The sequence below is a fragment of the Spermophilus citellus genome (assembly GCF_964194105.1).
Source record: "Spermophilus citellus genome assembly, chromosome: 6".
NCBI lineage: Eukaryota > Metazoa > Chordata > Mammalia > Rodentia > Sciuridae > Spermophilus > Spermophilus citellus.
Window position 1 is genome coordinate 11,700,612 of NC_138187.1, and position 19,666 is coordinate 11,720,277.

General features: G+C 60.8%; 1 protein-coding gene across 3 annotated transcripts in view; it reads left to right on the forward strand.

Moving 5' to 3' along the window:
• ABCC1 (ATP binding cassette subfamily C member 1 (ABCC1 blood group)) overlaps positions 1-19,666 on the forward strand; it is a 90,889-nt gene that overhangs the window by 17,915 nt on the left and 53,308 nt on the right. For all 3 annotated transcript variants that reach the window (XM_081298716.1, XM_081298715.1, XM_081298717.1), the window contains exons 2-5: positions 4,806-4,982; positions 7,876-8,001; positions 10,082-10,219; positions 11,518-11,643. In XM_081298716.1, the coding sequence (XP_081154842.1) occupies positions 4,806-4,982; positions 7,876-8,001; positions 10,082-10,219; positions 11,518-11,643 (567 nt within the window). The remainder of the gene's footprint in view (positions 1-4,805; positions 4,983-7,875; positions 8,002-10,081; positions 10,220-11,517; positions 11,644-19,666) is intronic.

Below are 19,666 nucleotides of genomic sequence, written 5' to 3' on the forward strand. Positions count from 1 at the left end.
GGGTGCTGTCCCCGGGGCGTCAGGGGAGTCTGGGCGTGTCCCCTTCCACGTGTTGTTCGAAGCTCTGCTGAGTCCCAGGAGAGGGGAGAGTCCCTTGGCCGGCGGGGGCAGGGGGCCTCGCCGACAGTGTGCTGGCACCTGGTATCTCCCACTCGGAGCTGCTGCCCGCCTCGCTGTGCTGGGCACGGAGCCCGGGCCTCTCCCTGTCCTGTCTGTGCAGGGCCGTGGCAGGGCGAGTGCCCCAGGCTGTGTGGCCAAACAGGATCGGCGTCCCGCCCGGGGCCCTCTGCCCTCCTTTCTGCAGCTGCTCCGGACGCCCCCCAGGGTGACCCTGAAGGTGGCTCTGCGGGTGCTTCCTTGGCCTCAGGCCTGTGCTGGCCGGAGCTCGGGACAGCCTGCTGGGTTGCTGTGCCGGCTCCTCCGCAGCTGCCCCTGAGACAGGAGGCCCTGACGTCTGCACCCGGCAGTGGCAGACAGTTGGTGCTTAGCAAAAGCTGCCACTTCAGTCTTAGAACTTATGGGCAGCCGGGCGCCGTGTGGACGCCTGTCATCCCAGTGGCTCGGGAGGCTGAGGCAGGAGGATCGTGAGTTCAGAGCCATCCTCAGTGACTTAGCGAGGCCCTGAGCCACTCAGTGGGACCTGCCTCTAAATAAAATATAAAAGGGCTGGGACGCCCGCTGCAGGCTCTCTGGGGTCAGGTCCCCTCCTGGTCAGTGAGCCTGAGCAGGCTGCCCTGACCCTGTGGACCTCAGCGTCCTCCCTGGGACAGGAGGGCGTCCGCGAGCTCGGACAGGGGAGGCCTGCGGGAGGCTCGATGGGACCAGAGCTTGGGAAACTCGGGGCCGGGCCTGGCGCGGCTCGTGGCTGTTATCCTTGGCGCCCAGTGGAAGGGCGCCTCCTGTTTGTTCCCGGCTCTGCGGTCGGAAGCCTCTGCCCTCGCTCTCCTGCGGCTGTTTATTTATCTAAAGCGTGGACGGCTGGAGGTTGTCATCCCGGCGGCTCTACACGCAGTGCAGAGAATCCAACCCAAGACGAATGACCGTGTCCTCCACGAGCTCAGCCTGCCCCCCGGGGGCCAGCTTCCTCCCCTTGATTCCTTCTAAGAAAACCTCCCGTCCGGCCTGTGGGTGTCCCGGGGCTGACGGTGGTGGGAACGGTGGGTCTGTCTGTGGTAAAAAGGCAGCGTCTCCGTTTTCTTTTTACATAGAGGCGTCTGTTGGAGTCGGGCTCCTGGCCGCGCCTGCCCCGTCTTCGTTTCTGTGTCTGTAAAATGGGTCCGTCCACTCCCTGCCCCTGTGTGCTGGAGTTGCTCGACAGAGTTCGACGTGGTGTCCAGCCCAGGGAATGGCCCCTGGCAGGTGCTGCTCCTGACCTCAGTAAGCCCCTGCCTAGAAGGGGGCGCCGGTGTCCCTGGACCATCTGCTGGCTGCTCGTCGGCCGCGTGCTGGGTGAGGAGGGTCAGAGGCGGAGGTGGACCCTGCAGGGCCAGGCCCTGAGGGCGTGCAGTCCAGGCGGGTGATGGACAAGTAAGATGGCCCTCGGGGAGAAACCGCAGGAGACGCCGAATGCCAGGCTGGATGTGGAAGGCCGCAGGAGCCTGGCAAGACGCCGTTCTCAGAGGCAGTAGGGAGCCATGGGGTGTTGTAATCCAGAGCAGGGGGCCGCCCCGTCTGTCTCTGACCGTGAGGAGGGAAGGGGGTCGAGCTGCCGGGAGGCTTGTTCTATATCAGGTCGGCGGCTGGTCAGGGGGTGGCCGCCCGCCTGGGTCCTGTGGGTGGAGGACAGTGCCTCTCCACATGTCGAATGTGTGCCCTGTGACCCAGCTGTTTCACTCCTAGACAGCTGTCGCACAGACGTGCTCTCCTGGGTGTGACCCGAGGGCCTTCGGGGTGTAGGTGGGACGCCGTCTGGTTTGCAAGAGCCGCCCAGGTCCAAGGCTGCGGGACCGTTGGAAGCAGGTCTGCCTGTCCGCACAAAGGCGCACAAAGTGTGGGTCACAGGGGACGATGACGCTTCCCGCGCAGTTTAGGGTCTGTGGGTAGGAGAAGGACGCGAGTGCAGAGCGCCCTGGGGGTCTGTTTCCTCCCCTGGTGACAGAGGATCATCATGTTACGTTCGCATGAATCGGTTTCTGGAAGGACACGGAAGAAACTGCCAAGGGTTCCTTCTAGGGACAGGAGCCGGGTCTGGTGGATACGGGATGAGGGCAAGATCATGCTCCCACCTCGGTGTTCCAAAGGAATCAAAATGTCCAGCTCCGGGCACACCTCTGCCAGTGGTGGGGTCAGGGATGCTAAGTCAGGAACCCGAGGTGTCGAGGAGAGGGTGTCACAGGGGACCCAGGAGGCTGCGCCTGGGACCTGTGGGGAGGACTCCGTAGGATGCTCGTTGGCGGGGGGGGGGGGGGTGGGAAGTTGGCTTGCGGATGGGGGACAGGCTGGGCGCTAAGGAGAAGGGACTGACTGATTTTTCATCATAGACCATTTGGTGTAGTTTGAAAAAGTCTGAACGCGCCCACGTGTCACCTGTTAAATTCAGAGAGAGGAGGGGGCTGGGGTGCACTCCCGGGTGGTGGACGCAGGGACTTGGGGGCGGGGGCTGCACAGGTGTCAGTGGGGACGTGGCGTGGGGGTGGTGACAAGTGGGTGATGGCTCGTGGTGGGCAGTCAGATGTGGCCATAGTTGGACACCTGCCTTTAGTGGGGAGGACTGAGCAGGACAGAGGGGGTCACAGCGCAGCCCGGTACCCGCGCCTCTCAGATGCCTCACCGGGGACGGTGGCTCCGGGCTGTCTTCTCTCTGAAGGGCAGATGCCTTTGGCGTGAGCTGTGTCTGGCCGCTGTGGAGAGGCTGCCCGGTGGTAAGAGCCACCAGCAGTTTAATCCTCGTGCCAACCGTGACCTTCAGAATCACAGGTGGCGGGAAACCAATTAAGGCCGTCGGGCCTCGATGGAAGCAGCTCCCCTCCACGGTCAGCCGCCGTCTTACTGTACAAGGCTGACTTCCAGACGCACGGACCTTTCTGGTTTAGTTTGGTTTTGTTTTTTAACGGTTCTGTCGGTCCCAAAGCTCCCAGCTGAGTCCTGTGTGTGGGGGCCCTGGAAGTTGGCTCTTGGGTCCTGCCTCGTTCGTGCTTCTGCCAAAACAGCCCTCTGCGTCTCGGAGGAGGAGGGATGCTTCTGGGGAGCCAGTTTGCTTCACGTCTCCATGTCCCTCTCAAGTCACATTATTTATTAAGAATTTTACAACCATCGTAACTACCTTTAAAGGGCCTAGCTGGGCAGTGGCAAGCGTCCCGTGGGGCGTAACTCACATGCTTTTTGGGGAACACACACTTTAATCACATTCTCAGCTTTTTTCTTCTTTATTTCATTTTTATTTTGGAGAGCTGGAGGTCCGGCCCAGGGCCCCCACAGGCCAGGCAAGCCCCTGTCTCTGAGCTGGTCTCCAGCCCTCCCCAGTTTTCTTTTAAGTGAAATGATCCAGGCCGGGTGCAGTAGTACAGGCCTGTCATCCTTGCAACTCTGGAGGCTGAGGCAGGAGGACTGTAAGTTCAAGGCCGGCCTCAGCAACTTAGTGAGACCCTTAAGCAACTCAGCAAGTCTCTGTCTCAAAATCAAAAATAAAAAGGGCTGGGGCTGGGGCTCAGTGGTTAAGCATCTCTGGGTCTGGCCCCTGGTACCAAAAATTTTTAAAGATTTAAAAACAGAGACGAGAGCCGCGTGCTTCCTCCCCTTTTCCTCCCCTTTTCCTCCCCTTTTCCTCCCCTTTTCCTCCCCTTTTCCTCCCTGTGTTTGGCCTGGCGTCAAAGCTTGTCTGGTGCCCGAGGTTCCCGGCCCCTGAGATCCTTGCCGGCCTCACTGTGTGACGGTGGGCAGGCCGGCCTCAAACTTGCAATCCTCCTGCCTCAGCCTCTCCAGCTGCTGCGATTCTAGGCGAGCACCACCGTGCCGGGCCCGGATGTTCTGATTTAAAAAAAAAAAGTGTCAGAAATCATCCAAGTTTTTATAGGAGATGGTCTGACTTTAGGTGTCAGCAGCTGACCTCGTTTTTTTTTTTTTTTTAAAGGGGTGGGGAGAGAGAGAGAATTTTTAATATTTATTTTTTAGTTCTCGGCGGACACAACATCTTTGTTGGTATGTGGTGCTGAGGATCGAACCCGGGCCGCACGCCTGCCAGGCGAGCGCGCTACCGCTTGAGCCACATCCCCAGCCCTGACCTCGTTTTTTAATAATCATGTCCAGAGTAACAAGGAACCGTCCCTGGGCTCCGTGGCCATTGTGGGGCGAGGTCTCGGATTTCTCCTTTCGCCCAGCCTCCTCCTGCAGAGGTGGGAAACGAGACCCGCGACCTGGCTGACAGGGTTTCCCAGTTGTGCAACTAGTTCACCAACGGCTCCGGCCTCGAGTTAAATTCACATCCTCCATTGCCAAACAGCGAGTGGAATGAGCTCTTGGCTAGGTCCGTCCGGGTGAGTTGTGTATGTGCGTATCATGTTTAGAAATCTGTCTGGCACGTCTCTTGTGCAAAATACAAGCTTTTCATTTTTTAAAAAAAAGTTTTTTAAGGTGATTGGAGCAGTTTGTTCCCGAGGCTAGGGAGTCTGATGGTGAAGGCAGGGAGCCGCTCAGATCGCCTGGGTGCGAATTCAGCCACAGAGCCCAGTGGCCTTGTGATACTGGGCACGCCCTCGAACCCGTGGCGCCGTGACTGGTGTCTTGGTCTGGCCGAGCCCTGTGGGTCTGAAGGGTCGGATCCTGGTGGCTACCCTGCCCCGTGCCCCTGACCTGTGCCTTGCCTGCAGGACTGGAACCTCACGTGGCACACGAGCAACCCCGACTTCCCCAAGTGCTTCCAGAACACCGTCCTGCTGTGGCTGCCATGCTTCTACCTCTGGGCCTCCTTCCCCGTCTACGCCCTCTATCTCTCCCGCCACGACCGGGGCTACATCCAGATGACACACCTCAACAAAGCCAAAACTGTGAGTGGCTGGACGTCCCCGCGGCCGAGGGGGTGGGCACCCGGGCGGGCACCTGACCTTTCTGTCCACGTGTCTCGAGTTCACTTAAAGCCTGGAGCTTGGGCAGTGCACAGGGGCTCGGATCCCCGCTCGGGCGCCTGCGAGCCTCACTGTCCCATGTGTGCCCAGCAGACGGCAGCGCTTTCTCCAGGGGTGACCAGGTCCTCAGAAGGCCTGCCTCCCTGGTGAAAGCTATCCGCCGTTTCTTATTTTTTTTTACTTTAAAAAGGTCTTCGTTTTGAAATGGTTTCCAAGCACAGGGTCATGGCATCCGTGTCCAGGACTGCCCTGTCCCTCCTGTGCCCACTGATTTTGAACCCCTTGCCCTGGGGTTGGATGAGAGCTCTTGCCCTCCACGGGTTCACATCCTGAACCATTTGAGGAGAGGTGGCGTGGGCTGGGGACGTGCCTGCCTCGTGTGCACAGGCCCTGGGCGCCGTCCCCAGCGCCCCCCACACTCACAAAACCTGAAAAGGGGCGGTGTCCGCCACGCCCCTTGGCCCCTCAGCTTCTGCAGTGTTTATTTCCCCCCCAAACAAGATTCTTTTGTGTAACCACAGCACAGTTATGAAACAGGAAATTTTACAAATGGCCACGACTTAAAAAAAAAAAGAAAACCTGCTGTCTGCTGCAGTCTGTCCTCTGACCTGCTGCTGGCCTTGGCCTTGGCAGCCTCTTCCTCCTCTGGCGCAGAACCCAGGCTGCAGTCACGTGCTGCTTTTGCTCATGTTTGTCTCTTTAGCTTCTTTTTAATTTGGAAGAAGTCTCCGCCCTCCTGTGTCTCTCATGACCTTGGGACTCTGATTCTGGAGTACCATTCCTCAGTTTGAATTTGAGTGACGTTTTGCGTCAGCTGGCTTTCTGTTACTGTGAGAAATACCTGACATAAACAAACTTATAAAGAGGAAAGGTTTGTTTGGGCTCACAGTTGGGCCCAGGGTTGGGCAGACCCATTGCTTTTCAGCCTGAGAGAAGGTCGCACATCCTGGCTGGCGCACGTAGCAGAGCAAACCCTTTCTTCGTGGCCAAAACCAGCAGGGTCCCCAGGAAACTCCCCACCAGGCCCCACTTCCTGAGGGGTCTCTCTCAGTAGTGCCCCGCTGGGGACCAGGTCTCTGACCCGTGGTCTTTGGGGCACAGTCCAGATCCACGGTAGAGCAGCTGCCCCCCTGCTCCTTCCTGGTCGGGTGGGTGCTGGTCACTTGATCCAGGTGTTACCTGGCCTCTCCGTGTTGGGGTGCCGTCCCTCCCACCCTGCAGCTGACCGGCCGTCGAGGAGAAGCCGTGAGGAGCTTGCGAGTGCCCTGCTCCCTCTCCTGCTTTCTTTCTGCACCAGCTGTTTACCCACCTCTGTCTTTCTGAGATGGGGTCTTGCCCTGTGGCCCAGGCCAGCCTTGAGCTTGAGACCCTTCTGCCTCCGCCTCCCGAGTCGCGGGGTCACAGGTTCGGGCCGTCCATCTCGGCTGTTGTGACTCTTTTTGATGCTGTGTTTCCCAAGACCCTCGGGGACAAGGAAGCTTGAATGATTGGCCCCAGTCCTTTGCTGGGACACCCCGCCCGAGCCCGTCTGGCTCAAACCGCAGTCAAGGCCCCTTAGAACGCGACCAGCCCTGCAGATTGGAGCAGCCCCCGCACGCTGTCGGAGTGGCCGCAGGGGCTCTGCCTGAGGAGCTAAGCTGTCACACTGTGGGAGGGTGACCACTGAAGTGCACCTGGGAGAAGCCAGTCTGAGGGGCGGGGCCACGGCTGCGACCCAAAGCCTAACAAGCCAGTGTGACAGGCCTCAGAGTGTGTACAGCCCAGCTGTGTCACCTCCAGAAGGGAAAGATGGGGGGGGGGGTCGACAGGGATCCTGACAAGGGACACGTGGCCTCAGGCCCTGGGCCACGGCAGAGGAGGTCCAGTACCAGGAAGGAGGCCTGGCCTGGGCTCTGGGCGGCCGTGTGCGGGTGCGGGTCCGTCCACTGGGACTGGACCCCTCGGGATGCTGGTAGCAGAGGCCGGTCGTGTGGGGGCGGGGGAGGGGAAACGCTGACCCTGATCTTTGTGAACTTGGAGCTCCTCCAGGATCAGTCTGGGAAAGACCGTGGCCGGCTTCCCTGCCCTGAACTGGGTGAGCCAGGAGCCCTGTGTCCATCTCTTGGGGAACATTGTCTCCTTTTCAGAGATAGATCAGATTTTATCCTTCCTGGCTCAGAAACGCTCCATTAGCTTCCCGCTCCTGGGAGTAAAGATCCGGAAGGCCCCCTGGTGGCCCAGAGTCCCCTGGTGGCCCAGAGTGCCCTGGCTCCAGGTTTCCTCCTCTGCCATCTCCTCGTGTCCAGGCTCATCCCATAGCAGCAACAAACCCTTGGTCCCACCCTAGGGCCTTTGCACATCCTGGGCCCTCTGCCTGGACTGCTCTCTTGTGCACACATTCCCTGCTTTCGACTCTTCACTCCCCTGCCTCCCGGCGGAGGCCCGGCCTGTTTTCCTTCTCTGCACTGCACCTTTGCTCTCAGGCAGGATGCGGGGTGCTTCTGTTTTTTCCTGATTATCTTCCACTAGAGCATCAGCTCTGAAGGCAGGGATGGCCTTTGCCTCAGGTGATGTGGCTGACGGCAGCGTGGCTCCCGGGCTGAGCTCTTTTGAGTTTGGGTGCTGGGGGGACATCAGCCAGCGAGTCCTGCCGGGCCAGGGGCACCACCTGGTGGGTTGGACACAGACCCTGTGTGTGGCCTGCTGGCCGTCCACCCCAGCTGGGCTCCATGTGGCAAGGACGGGGCTTTATCTGAGGTTGGTGGGTCTGGGGTTGGTGGTCTGGGGTTGGCCGCGCTCCCCGCGGGGTGCCGGAACCTGCCGTGATCTCTTGCAGGCCTTGGGATTCCTGCTGTGGATCGTCTGCTGGGCCGACCTCTTCTACTCTTTCTGGGAAAGGAGTCAGGGTGTCTTCGTGGCCCCCGTGCTGCTGGTCAGCCCGACCCTCCTGGGAGTCACCATGGTGAGTGGGCGCCACTGGGAACCTTGGCCATCGCCAGGCACCGCGGAGGCCCAAACCACGGCCCACTGAGCAGGGACGGTGAAAGCCCAGAAATCTGACTACTTCTGAACAGTCCCGGGGACTGGCCCCGCCAGAGTCCAGCTGGACAGGGAGGTCAGCGGGGCCCGTGGGAGGGGCATGCACGCCCCTCTTGTCCCCGAGGCGGAGTGACACCTCGTCTTCCGTTGCTTTTGCAATGAAATCTCAGACACTTTCCCCAGCTGCCGGCTGTGCGTGAGGGGTGGGATGCTAAGGTGGACAGGAAGCAGCCCCTCCCGCTGGGGGTCCTCGGTCGGCGGGCAGCGCCCATGGGTGAGCCGTTTATTAATTATAGCCAATCTGCTGCGAGACAGCTTCTGATCTGTCCCCTTCCAGGGGGTGGAAGCTAAGGCACAGAAGGGTTAAGGGCTTTGCTGAGGTCACACAGCCACAGCGGTAGAGCCGGGTTCCAGCTCTGGCCCAGCACCTGCCGCACTGTACCTTGTTTGTTTACTGTGACTCTTTGTTTATTATCTGGCTTTCCCACTGGGGTTGGCTCCCTTGTGACCTCAGAGCCTGCAGGCACAAGGGACATGACACAGGAAACAGTGGGCAAATATTGTTTTACCCTCCCCGTTCCCCGAGGGCGTGAGGTGAGGTGTGTAGCGGGACAGAGCTCCGCGGGCGGCTCTGCGGGGCTCAGAGTGTGCGGGGCAGGGAGCTCGGGGAGCCGGCGGGTGCAGGGTACACAGGGAGGGTTTGCTCCACACCCGGCCTCACACACGGGGCATCTGTGGAGGTTACCCCTGCCCGAGTTCCCTGGGGCCACCCCGTGGTCACCCCCCCACCCCCCCCCCACCCTGTGGCCACTCAGGTGCTTCCCGTCCTGCTCTGAGCCCCCAGAGCACCGTGGGCACGTCTCAGGCGCAGCGGCTGCAGTCTGGCTGCTCAGCCCGTGGCCGGATCTGTCCTGATTTACTTACTGGGTGGCCTCGCCTCCCACTGCTGGGTCGTTCCTGGTCACAGGAGGCGTGGGCGGGGGACGATCAGTCTAAACAGTTGTCCAGGTATTCGGAGCCCATTGGTGGCACGAGGCGGGCGTCTCTGGCAATGTGTTTCAGGTTGAGGTCAGGTGGCCGGCGTGTGGTCCGTGGTCTCCGGGTGGCCAGGACATGTGTGGCCATTGGAGGCCCCTTTGGCTGCTCCCACAGGGTGTGGACACACCTGACCTTTGGTGGTGGTGACAGAGCCCCAGGTGTGCCCGTCCCGCCCTGCTGTCTCCCCTCCCTTGCTGTGGACACTGGTCAGGAGCATGAAGTTCCTGGACGCCTGGGTTCTGGCCACGGCCCATTGCTGCACCCCGGGTCGTGAAGGGAGAGGTTTTGGGCCGGGGCGAGGCATCCTGAAGAGCTGACCAAGGAGAGAGGGGAGGCCGGAGCCCCTGGACTGACAGGCCCCAGCCAGAGGGGAGGAGGCTGCGCCGGGCAGGCTGAGCCCGGGCCTCAGAGGCAGAGTGCTGGTTGATGGGCTCCGGGAGGAGCCAGGGGACTGGGCAGGAGGAGCCAGGGACTGGGCAGGAGGAGCGGGGACAGGGCAGGAGGAACCAGGGGACAGGGCAGGAGGAACCAGGGGACTGGGCAGGAGGAGCGGGGACTGGGCATTCTGAGCCCACGTCTGGGGGCAGGGGCCGGCTGTGGGTGCCCTGCCTCTCCTGAGTCTATCTGGAGACCCAGCATCGAGGTCTTGCTTCCCCAAGGAGAAGCAGATTGGTGGATTTTGTGTCCCTGGGTTTTAAGTCGTGTGTGGGTGGGGGCAGCAGGCCTAGAGCCAGCAACGGAGTGAAAGCCCCCAGAGTCACACCTGGTGTGAGGCGGAGCTGGGTTTGAGCCTGCTCGCCCCGGAATCCTCGTCCTGCTCGCCCCGGGAGTCCTCGTCCTGCTCGCCCCGGGAGTCCTCGTCCTGCTCGCCCCGGGAGTCCTCGTCCTGCAGGCTGAGGTCCACCGGGCCCTGGGCCTTGGGTCCGGCCCTCCCTGAGCGGCTCCCTCTCTGCTCCTTTCCTCAGCTGCTCGCCACCTTCCTGATCCAGCTTGAGAGGAGGAAGGGGGTCCAGTCCTCGGGCCTCCTGCTCGTCTTCTGGCTCATGGCCCTACTGTGCGCCCTCGCCATCTTCAGATCCAAGATCATGGCTGCCTTAAAAGAGGTGAGTGGGCGTCAGGGCCAGCACGGTCCCTCACCTTCGCGGAGGGCTGGGGCTGCGTCTCCTCCGACCCAGGGTCCTGGGTTGCCGGGGGACATGCACGTGTCCTCGGCCTGGGGCGGAGCTGAGCTGGGAGCAGGGTGTGCGAGTGGCTGTTTCCCGGGGGGCCTGGACGAGTCCCCAGGTGACCTCGGTGCCATTGGCTGTGTTCTGGCTGGAGATGGTGTCTACGGTGGCAGCGTGCGCTCTCCCAGGAATTTGAGGAGTGGGCACCTCGAGGCTCCTGGCCGCTGTCCCTGCTGGCCTGGAGCTCACCAAGGAGCAGCGTGAGGCCAAGGAAGGGAAGGAATGGGCGGTTATTGAGCGCCCACGGCATACAGAGCAGCCTCTCCTTGACGTTGATGGAGCAGACATCGAGTCTCTAAGTGCAGGGGACTGAGTGCTTTTTATGAATAATCACGTGACGTTGCTCCGTGACGAATGGGACTGTGCGACCTCAGCCAGATTCACATTCTGGGCTGGACACTGCTTTGTGACCGAGTACTCTCCTGTGTTCTGGGGCATCCTTGGCCTCCTCCTGCTGGGTGCCAGTCACACCACAGGTTATGACAAATGTGTGTCCCTAGACTGCCACTTGGTCCCTGGGAGGTCCTCTTGGTTGAGGACCACCGGACTGTTTGTAGGAGGGGAAACTGAGGCACAGAGAGGGTAAGTAAGTGAACAAGGTCTCGCAGCCCATTTGAGGTGGGTCAGGCCCTGGACGCAGCTCAGTTTGGCTCCCATGCCCAGGCTTCCTCTCGCACCCGAGACGCCCTCACCACAGAGCTGGGCAGGGTGACCCTGGGTCGGAGCCCTCTCTCCTGCCTCAGGAGGGGTGGGGCGTGCGGGGAAGCCAGGACTGGGTCTGCAGGGGGCACTCTCCAGGCTCTCGAGCTCGACTTGGTCTGTTTTCTGTTGCTGTAACTGAATGCCACCGCCGGGTGACTTATAGAGTACAAAGGTTTGTGCAGCTCGTGGTTCTAGAGGTTGCGGGGGATCCAGGGTCATGCGACTGCATCTGGCCACACCTGCTGTCTGTGGGGATTCTCCCAGAGCCCCGAGGTGGCTCAGGGCGTCCCCGCCCAAAGAGCCAGTGCACGGACTCGAGTCTCTCCTCAGGTTGGGCGTGGGGGTCCCACCTCCAAATACCGTGACCACAGGACCCTGGGGACGTGGCTTCAACGTGAGCTCTGGAGGCCGAGCTCGGCTTCCCGGGCGCTCCTGGAAGTGACCTTTCTCCCTGCCCCCTGTCTGCCACGCAGGACGCCCAGGTCGACCGGTTCCGGGACACGACTTTCTATGTCTACTTGGTCCTCGTGCTGGCCCAGCTGGTGCTGTCCTGTGTCTTGGACCGCGCGCCCCTGTTCTCCGAGACCGTCAACGACCCCGTAAGTGCCACCAGGACGTGCGTGCCCGGGAGCTCACGCCAGCTGACGTCCCAGGCCCTGGTCCCCAGCCCTCAGCCCCCCGGACGGGTGGCCCGCAGAGGGACGTGTGGCCTCAGCCTCCCGCTGCACCCGTGACCAGGCCGTGGCAGGGACGGGGCGGGCTGTGCTTGGAGGAGGTCTGTTTGGGGGCGAGGGTGGCCGCTGCTGAGCCTGTCCTCTTCCTGCCTGGCCTGGCGACGTGGAGCGTGAGCAGGGGTTGGGGATGCTAACTTCACAGATGCTGGGTCCTCCTGAGCCTCTGGGGGACTGGGTGACGTCAGGCTTGGGCGCCCTGGAGGAGCCGACACCGTGGGGCGGAGGGAGCCCGCGTCCCAGGGCCTTCGAAGCCGCCTGCTCCGGGGCGAGGGCCCGGGACATGAGCAGGCGTGGGTGGCTGCTGTGGGCTCACCTGTCTGTGTGTGATCGTGCGTCTGTGTGTGCGTGTAAGGGTCGGGTGTGCACGTGGTTGGGTCCTTGTGGTTTGTGTGTGTGACATTCAGGGAGGCAGCAAGTACACATGGCTTCTCCCCGTGCAGGGCACACGGGCAGCTGGTCTGTGTGCTGAGTGTGTGTGTCCCCATCACTCGGGCATTCAGTGCATGGAGCAGGGTCACGTCAAGCTGCGTGGCCCCGAGTCCTGGGGTCTGGCTGGCGGCCCTGGGGCGCTCCTGACCCTCCGACCTCCCGGAGCAGTGGGCCGTCCTGGGAGCCTCCGGGGAAGGGTTTGGGGCTGCCGTGGGGGTCAGTGCGGATCCTGCCGGTGCCTGGTGCGTGGGCATCGCTGCCTGGCGCGGCCGCCGCGGTCCTCTGTGCTTGAACAGTCCAGCAGGTCCGCAGAGCGGGGTCCTGTGTCGGGTGTTGCGCAATCTGAGAGCAAAGCACGTGGAGAGACGTGCGAAGGTCACACATGAAGGATGCTCTCAACATACGTCAGGGACGTCAACGTCTCAGAGCGTGTGTCCGGGGGTCCTGGGACGGACATACGGGGGTGACTGCTGTCTCTCCATTGACAACCAGCCCGCGAGTGTCCATGTTCCACGGTCCTGGGGGTTGACAGGGCTCCTCTGGGTGGCTCCCGTCATCCTCTCTGGCGTCCGTAGTCAGATGCTGGCTGGACCTCGGGTCAGTGCTTCCGTAGCCTGGCGTCGGGTGGAGCTGGCGGGGCGTCCCCTGGGCCTGCACCCTAGGTGGTCTCTCGTGGCTGGGCCTCGGGGCACAGCGGCTGGTCTCCAGAGGGACTGGGGCAGAGGAAGCTCCCTTTAAGGAGCCAGACCCCGAGTCGCGGGGTGTCCCTCGGTGGTCAAGGTTGTCCTGGTGTGGGGAAGGGGCCCGAGGCCCCGCCTCGGGGTGGGGAGCCCCGGGCCTCACTGCCAGGCAGCGGGTACTGTCTGCCCACCTGTGGAAGGCACAGGCTTCACGGCCTCCCCAGAGCTGAAGCCTGTGTCCTGAGGACACTGTCACATGTTCATGTCCCCATGACCCTCAGGCCCAAGTCAGGGTGGGAGGCACCCAGCCCCCAGCACCCTCCCACCCTCAGAGCCGCCGCGGCCATCGCGTGTCCCCAGGGAGGCTGGGCTGGGTGGGGCTGGCCAGGCCGCTACATGCTGAGTCACCCGGTGGCCGTCCCCCCGCGGGCCCTGGGCCCACTCTGTGACTCAGCGTCTATTTTTGTCCTGGCTTCCCAGTGGGGCTCCTCCCCTCTGACCCTGGCTGCCTGGGCTTCTGGGAGCCGGGTGTGGCACAGTGAGCCTTCCAGGGCTTTCCTGGCTCCTGCCCATCCTGGCCTCCGCTGTGGGTGAGGGAGAGGGGACGGGGGTCCCCCAGATCAGCTTGTTGGAGGTCGGGCCTCGGGCCCCGCACAGACCCCCCGGTCAGACTCTCGTGGTGACCAGCTTCCCTGATGGTTCAGAGCATGTGCTGGGAGTGCTGGGCCATGGGGAGCAGGAGACGTCTGTCTGTCCCCACGGTACCGGACGCTTTCCCACCTGCGTCCCACCCAGAGCACCGGGAGCAGCCGCGTCCAGCGCCGAGAGTGGCAGCTGCCGTTCCGCTGACCTGCTGTCCCGTCCCTGTCTCTCTGTGCAGCCCGCCCACTGCTAATGCCCTGCACGTGTGAGACTTGCATTGAGGGACATTGGCATCCGTCACCCACATCTGGTCCCCTGCAAATCATTAGCCAGAGTCGGGCGGCTGTCACTGTCTTTTTTCCATGAATTAAAACTTAACTGCAGTGAGACTTCCAGTCTCAAGTTCCTGTGTGACGAGTGATCCGAGCCCATGCCTGGAGGCCCCGTCCCCTGGCCTGGAAGGTCTCCTCGTGTCCCTCTGTGACCTGCGTCCACCACCCACCCGCCCCAGAGGTCTGACCTGGGACTGCTGATCAAGTAAATCTGTTTATTTTATCGTTTGGTCCTGGGGACTCAACCCAGGGACGCTCTACCACGCAGCCACATCCCCAGCCCTTTTTATTTATTTATTCATTTTGAGGCAGGGTCTTGCTTAGTTGCAGAGGCTGGCCTTGAACTTGGCGATCCTCTTGCCTCAGCCTCCCAAGTCACTAGAATCATAGCCGGGCCCCACCACATCTGGCCACGCAATGTGGATGCTTTCCTCCCGTCCTTGTGGTCCTGTGGTGATTCACCGCGGTGCCAGGGCGGAGCTGGGCACACGTGGGCGGAGCGGGAGCAGCTGTGGGACGGGCAGCGGGGGCTTTGAGGGACGCGGCGCCAGGGACTCGGGTCTGCCCAAGGGTTCCCAACTCGGCTTGGAGGTCGGGGGCAGGGGCACGGGAGAAGGACCCGGTGGGAGAGAGTAGAGGGCCTGGGCAGGGAGGGGGTTCAGATACCTCGCGGGCAGCGGCGTAAACAGATTCCCAGTGTTCACGTTGTGCGGGAAAGTTCTCTGGTGGCTTGATGTTTAGGTGGTTCCAACAGGTCGTAAGGAGAGCGGCTCCGCACACTGTTGATGAGTTGGGTTAATCCTGTCAGCAACCCAGTGGGGTGGGATGATGAGATGAAGACACAGAGGGTCAGAGTGGTGAGGTGAGCATGTGGCAATGTTGCCTGGAGGACACAGCTGGCCAGGTCCCACCCCCACAGTTTCTGATACCATAGGTCCGGGCGGCGTCCAGGCATTTATAACTCGTTCCCAGCTACTGCTGGGGGCGGGTGTGTTTGAGAACCGTGGCTCTCGGCCTCCTGGCCTCTTCCAGTACCTCACGCAGCGGGCGGGCAGGCGGTGCATCTCCAAGCACCCTGCAGAGAGCCGGGTGGGCACGAAAAGCAGATCAGTACCAGAAAGGTGTGTGGGGACCCAGGGAATTTCTGATGCGTGGACCAGAGTGCGACAGGCACCACCCAGGTCCCCAGACTGCCCCGTGCAAGGTAATTCATGACCAGTTCTCAAGGAATCAGCGTTTGGGGCTTTTGGACTAGATTGGTTTCAACCCCAGGGTTCAGGCCAAGTCGCCTTGTGCCAAACACGCAGCCCACGCGGGTGCTGAGTCCCTGGTCCCTCTGGGTCTGTGCAGGTCAGGCATGCCCTGCCCCTGCCTTCAGCCGGGCTCGTCTGAGTGGTCTTCCTCTCTAGGTGACGAGGGGCCGGTTCATAGGTCCCCGTCGTCCCACCCTGGTGGACGTGTTGCAGCCCTGTCCCGGCCCGGGAAGGTGGCCCCTCGGTCTGTCCCAGGTGGCCCCTCAGTCTGTCCCCTCTAACGAGCCCCATTAGGAAGTCCTCAGCGCTTCCCCCGGACGCGGTGCCGTGGGTCCTGGCCCGGCCTGTGCCCCCTCTGGTCTGGCCATCTTGGCTGCTTCGTGAGTCCAGCCGTCCTGGGTATCGACTCAGGCTTTGCACGGCAGACGGTGGGGGTGGGGGGGGGGCTCCCGGAAACCAGCTCCCAGGCTGATATGTCTCCTTCCCTGACAGCGAGGAAGTAGCGCTGCTGGGCTCTGCCCCTGCGCCTGAACCTCGGTCACCTGAGAATCCACGCGTGGGGTCCCGGCAGGAGTCAGGGGCAGCTCTGGGACATGTGAGCCAGCAGCCACGGGCTGACCTGTAGGTGGCTTCCAGCACCTGGGACACCCCCCAGCTGGAATGAGGGTCTGTGTCCACAGGACCCGGGGGTCGAGGTGCTGAGAACAGGTGGCATTGAGCCCCCATGGTCATGCGAGGATAAAGAAGATGGCTTTGGAGGGAGAAGATCATCCACGGGGCCCTGGCTTCACCCCAGGCCTTAGGGCCTGGTGAGGTGCAGCCACAGACAATGGATGAAGGAACGGACATGGTTGTGTTCCAATAAAACTTTATTGAAATAGCCAGCCTGTGGGCCATAGTGACCTTGCACCGGGCAGTTTGGGGACCTGGGTGATGTCTGTTGCATTCTGGCTGAGCGTCGAAATTCCCTGGGTCCCCACGCAACTTTCTGGTTCTTATTTGCTTTTAGCCCCCCCCCCCCCAGCCCCAACCAAGTCTAAGCCACCGGATAGGGAGCTTAGTGTGTCTACAGGAGATGGAAGCCATTGGGTTTCCTTCCCTCTGGTTTTACTGATCTACACACAGAGGAGGATCGTGTGCGTCTGATAGGAGTTTGATGTACGCAGAAGTCCTCGAGATTGGTTTTAAAACCCGTTTCTGGAGCTGTCACTCGGCCAGGCCTTGTCCCAAGGCTCAGGAGATCTTACCTCTTCACCATTAAGGAGCTTGCCCAGGGCCCCACAGCTAATGAAGGGCAGAGCTGGACCTGACTGTCCCTGCTGGCCACCGCGCGGCCTGCTGCTTCCCCCCTCCCCCAGCTGCCCCCCCTCCTTCCTGGATTGCATCTCTCCCCAATGGTTCTGCAGTTATTTGCATCTTGGTTTGCTGACTGTCCGCGCCCCCCTCCCCCGGGGCAGGAGGAGCTGCTTCGGGCGGGGCTTTGAGGTCTCCTTCACCCCCTGTCCCCAGCGCTGAGCCCTCACCCTGGTGTATCAGCAGGCGCTCCCCAAATATTTGCCTGACAATAAACAAGGGGTTACAGCTGCGCCCCAGCCTCCGCCCCTCTGCCAGCAGCACCTGGGCGTTCTGCAGGTAGAACCCGGACATGCTAAGGTGGATCCGAGGTCCATCCTGGTAACCCGCTGTGCTCTTCCAGAGGAGAATCCAGGCCTCAGGAAATTCTTTCCACCCGCCGACAGGGCCAGCCTCCGCCTCCGCCATGCGTAACAGCCACTTTGGCTGGGAAAGTTCCAGCTTCTGACCCAGCCCCAGGACCTTCTGAGCCCTCCTGGCAGCCCTGGGAGGATCCTGCTTTCCAACGCAGAAGTCCAGGCTTTGAGGCTATGGGACTGGCCGAGGGCCACTCAGCTGGAGTAGAGCAGAGCCAGGATTCGAACCCAGGTCCTCCAGGCTCCCCGGCCCGAGGCTGGTTTGGAGTGAGGTCTGTGGACCAGCAGCCTAGTTGGCTGGTACACTCATGCCAGGGCCACCCAGAGGCCCTGGGCACCTGCCCTGGCACACTCCCCAGGAGATGCGGTGGACGGCCAGGGCTGGAGCCTCCCTGACCCCCCAGCCAGGCTGTGTGGATTGCTGGAGGCACTTTGCACGTAGCACATGAAGTCACTAGTGTGGACTTTACCCCGTGTCACCTCTGCAAACACGTCCGTGGGCATTGCCGGACGAGGTGGATCAGTTTTTGTGTTTATTTTTAATAATTTTTTTTTTGCAGTATTGGGGATTGGACTACTGAGCTCCCTCCCGAATCCCTTTCTAAATTTTATATTTTTCCTTTTGAGATGGGGTCTCACTGGGTTGGTTGCTGAAGGCCTTGCTAAGTTGCTGAGAGTAACCTCTACCTGGCGATCCTCCTGCCTCAGCCTCTCAAGATGCTGAGATTACAGGGGTGCACCAGTGTCCCCGGCTATTTCTAGCAACTTTTAAGTTTGAAATAGTTTGTTTCCAAAAAGTTGTGAAAATATTAGAGCTTCCATGTACCTTTCTCTAATGACAATATCTGAATGATAAAGATTTTTAAAAATATAACTGTCAAACATTATCAGGTTAAAAAATACCAGATATATATATATATGTGTGTGTGTGTGTGTGTGTGTGTATGTGTGTGTGTGTGATTTTTTGTACGGGGGATTGAGCCCAGTTAACCTCTGAGCTACATTCCCCGTTCTTTTAATTTTTTATTTTGAGACAGGGTCTTGCTAAGTTGCTGAAGCTGGCCTCCAACCTGTTAGCCTCCTGCCTCAGCCTCCGTAGCTGCTGGGGTCACAGGCATGGGCCACCACGCCCAGCGACAGTAATGATTCTTTAATACCAAATATTCCATCGAGCCATCGTGTGCAGAACAGTTCACGACATCATCAGACGACATATGTCACTCCTTCAGTTATCAGCTGGAATTTCTCTGTGAAAACACACGTTTCCCTCCTCTCTTTGTCACCCTGATGGTCATTTAGAAAAACTGGGGCAAGATTTCTCGTTCCCTTTTTTTTCTCTTTCCAAAACAGTGGCCAGGCTTTCTGATCACCTTTTCCTGGGTGACACCAGGATGTCCGCCTCCCCGCCCCGCATCGACGTGGACTTGGGTGCATGAACACACGCGTCGTCGTTTCAGGGCATGTGTCCCCTGGTGGCCGTGGGAGGTGCTTTGGGGCCTTCTGGTCCTGGTGGGTGGGTGTGCTGTGGGTACTGTGAGATGTGCTGGGCTTACCCTGCCGTTCCCTGACCCGGGGTGAGGTTGCCCCCAGGAGGCTGCAGGGTGAGACCCAAACGACACTTGGACGCCTGGTCCCCGTCCCCCCTCCTCGTCGGAGTGCCCAGGGCTGGAAGGCAGGGGCAGTGCGTGGAGGAGCACCGCCTGGCGGCCAGCACGTGGCTGTGGTGTGCCGTCGTGTAGCCACCTCCCACAGGCCTCGTCTCTGCAGGAGGAGAGGCCGTTGGGTGGTGGCCCTGGCTGAAGGCCTCGTCGCTGCCCGGGGACCCCCCCACCTCGATTCCACCAGAGCTTGTGTTTCAGGACGCAGCCCTGGACGTGCCTCCTGCGAGAGCCGCCTCGGCAGCCCCAGGGGCTCTGAGCTCATGTCCCTGTCCTTGTCGGCCCCTGTCTAACTGGGAAGCAGCATCAACAGAACCTCTGGGAAGAGATCCTTTGGGCAGCTGCTTGGGGCCTCTCAGGGATTCCCCATGGCCCTTAAGACGGAAGCCGCCGTTCCTCACGTGGCCCCAGTGTGGATCGGATGACAGCCTCCACCCTAGACCCTGTCTCTGTCCCTGGAGTCTGCTCTGCCTTTGCATATCCTGTTCTCTGCGGGGCAGGGCTGGCCTTTCCTCTGGTTTTACTTGTCGCACTTGCTCTTCAGATGCCACGTAGACCGTGTTCCTCGGGGAATCCCTCTGGGACCCTGGCACACCAGACTGGCCCCTATCCCCTTGCATGGACTCGTTGGTGGTACTGACCTGCCCTGGAGGCCCCGTCATGAATTGGATTCAGTTGCTGTTTGTGATCACTTGACTCCTGTTTCCCTTGGAGCCTGACTACTTGGGGCTTACGTCCCGGCTCCACCACCGTGAACCTTGGGAAAGGCTTTCCCCTCCGTCCTGCTAAGCTCTGCAAAACCAGGAGGATCCCTGTGCTGTAGGTGGTTGTGAAGACGGAGTGAGGTCATTTGTGCGAAGCTCTCCAGGCAGAGCCAGCTGGTGGTGCAGGTGTTATCACTGTAGGTGCCCAGTGTCATGAAGACGGGGGTGACATCTCTGTTTAGTTTCATTTATGGGGCTCAGCACATAGTAGGTGCTCAGGAAACGTTGGCTGGCTGGCTGGATGAAGTGGAGATGATAGTATTGCCACATTCAGGGGGATATAAAATTATGCAAGTGTTTAGCTCTTCGTAGAACACCGGACACACAGTAGGTGCTCAGTAAGTACCTGCTCGCTGAATGCACAAATACACTGGGGGACAATCGTGACACCAGTCCATGTGTTGGTTGTGGGATATGAGAT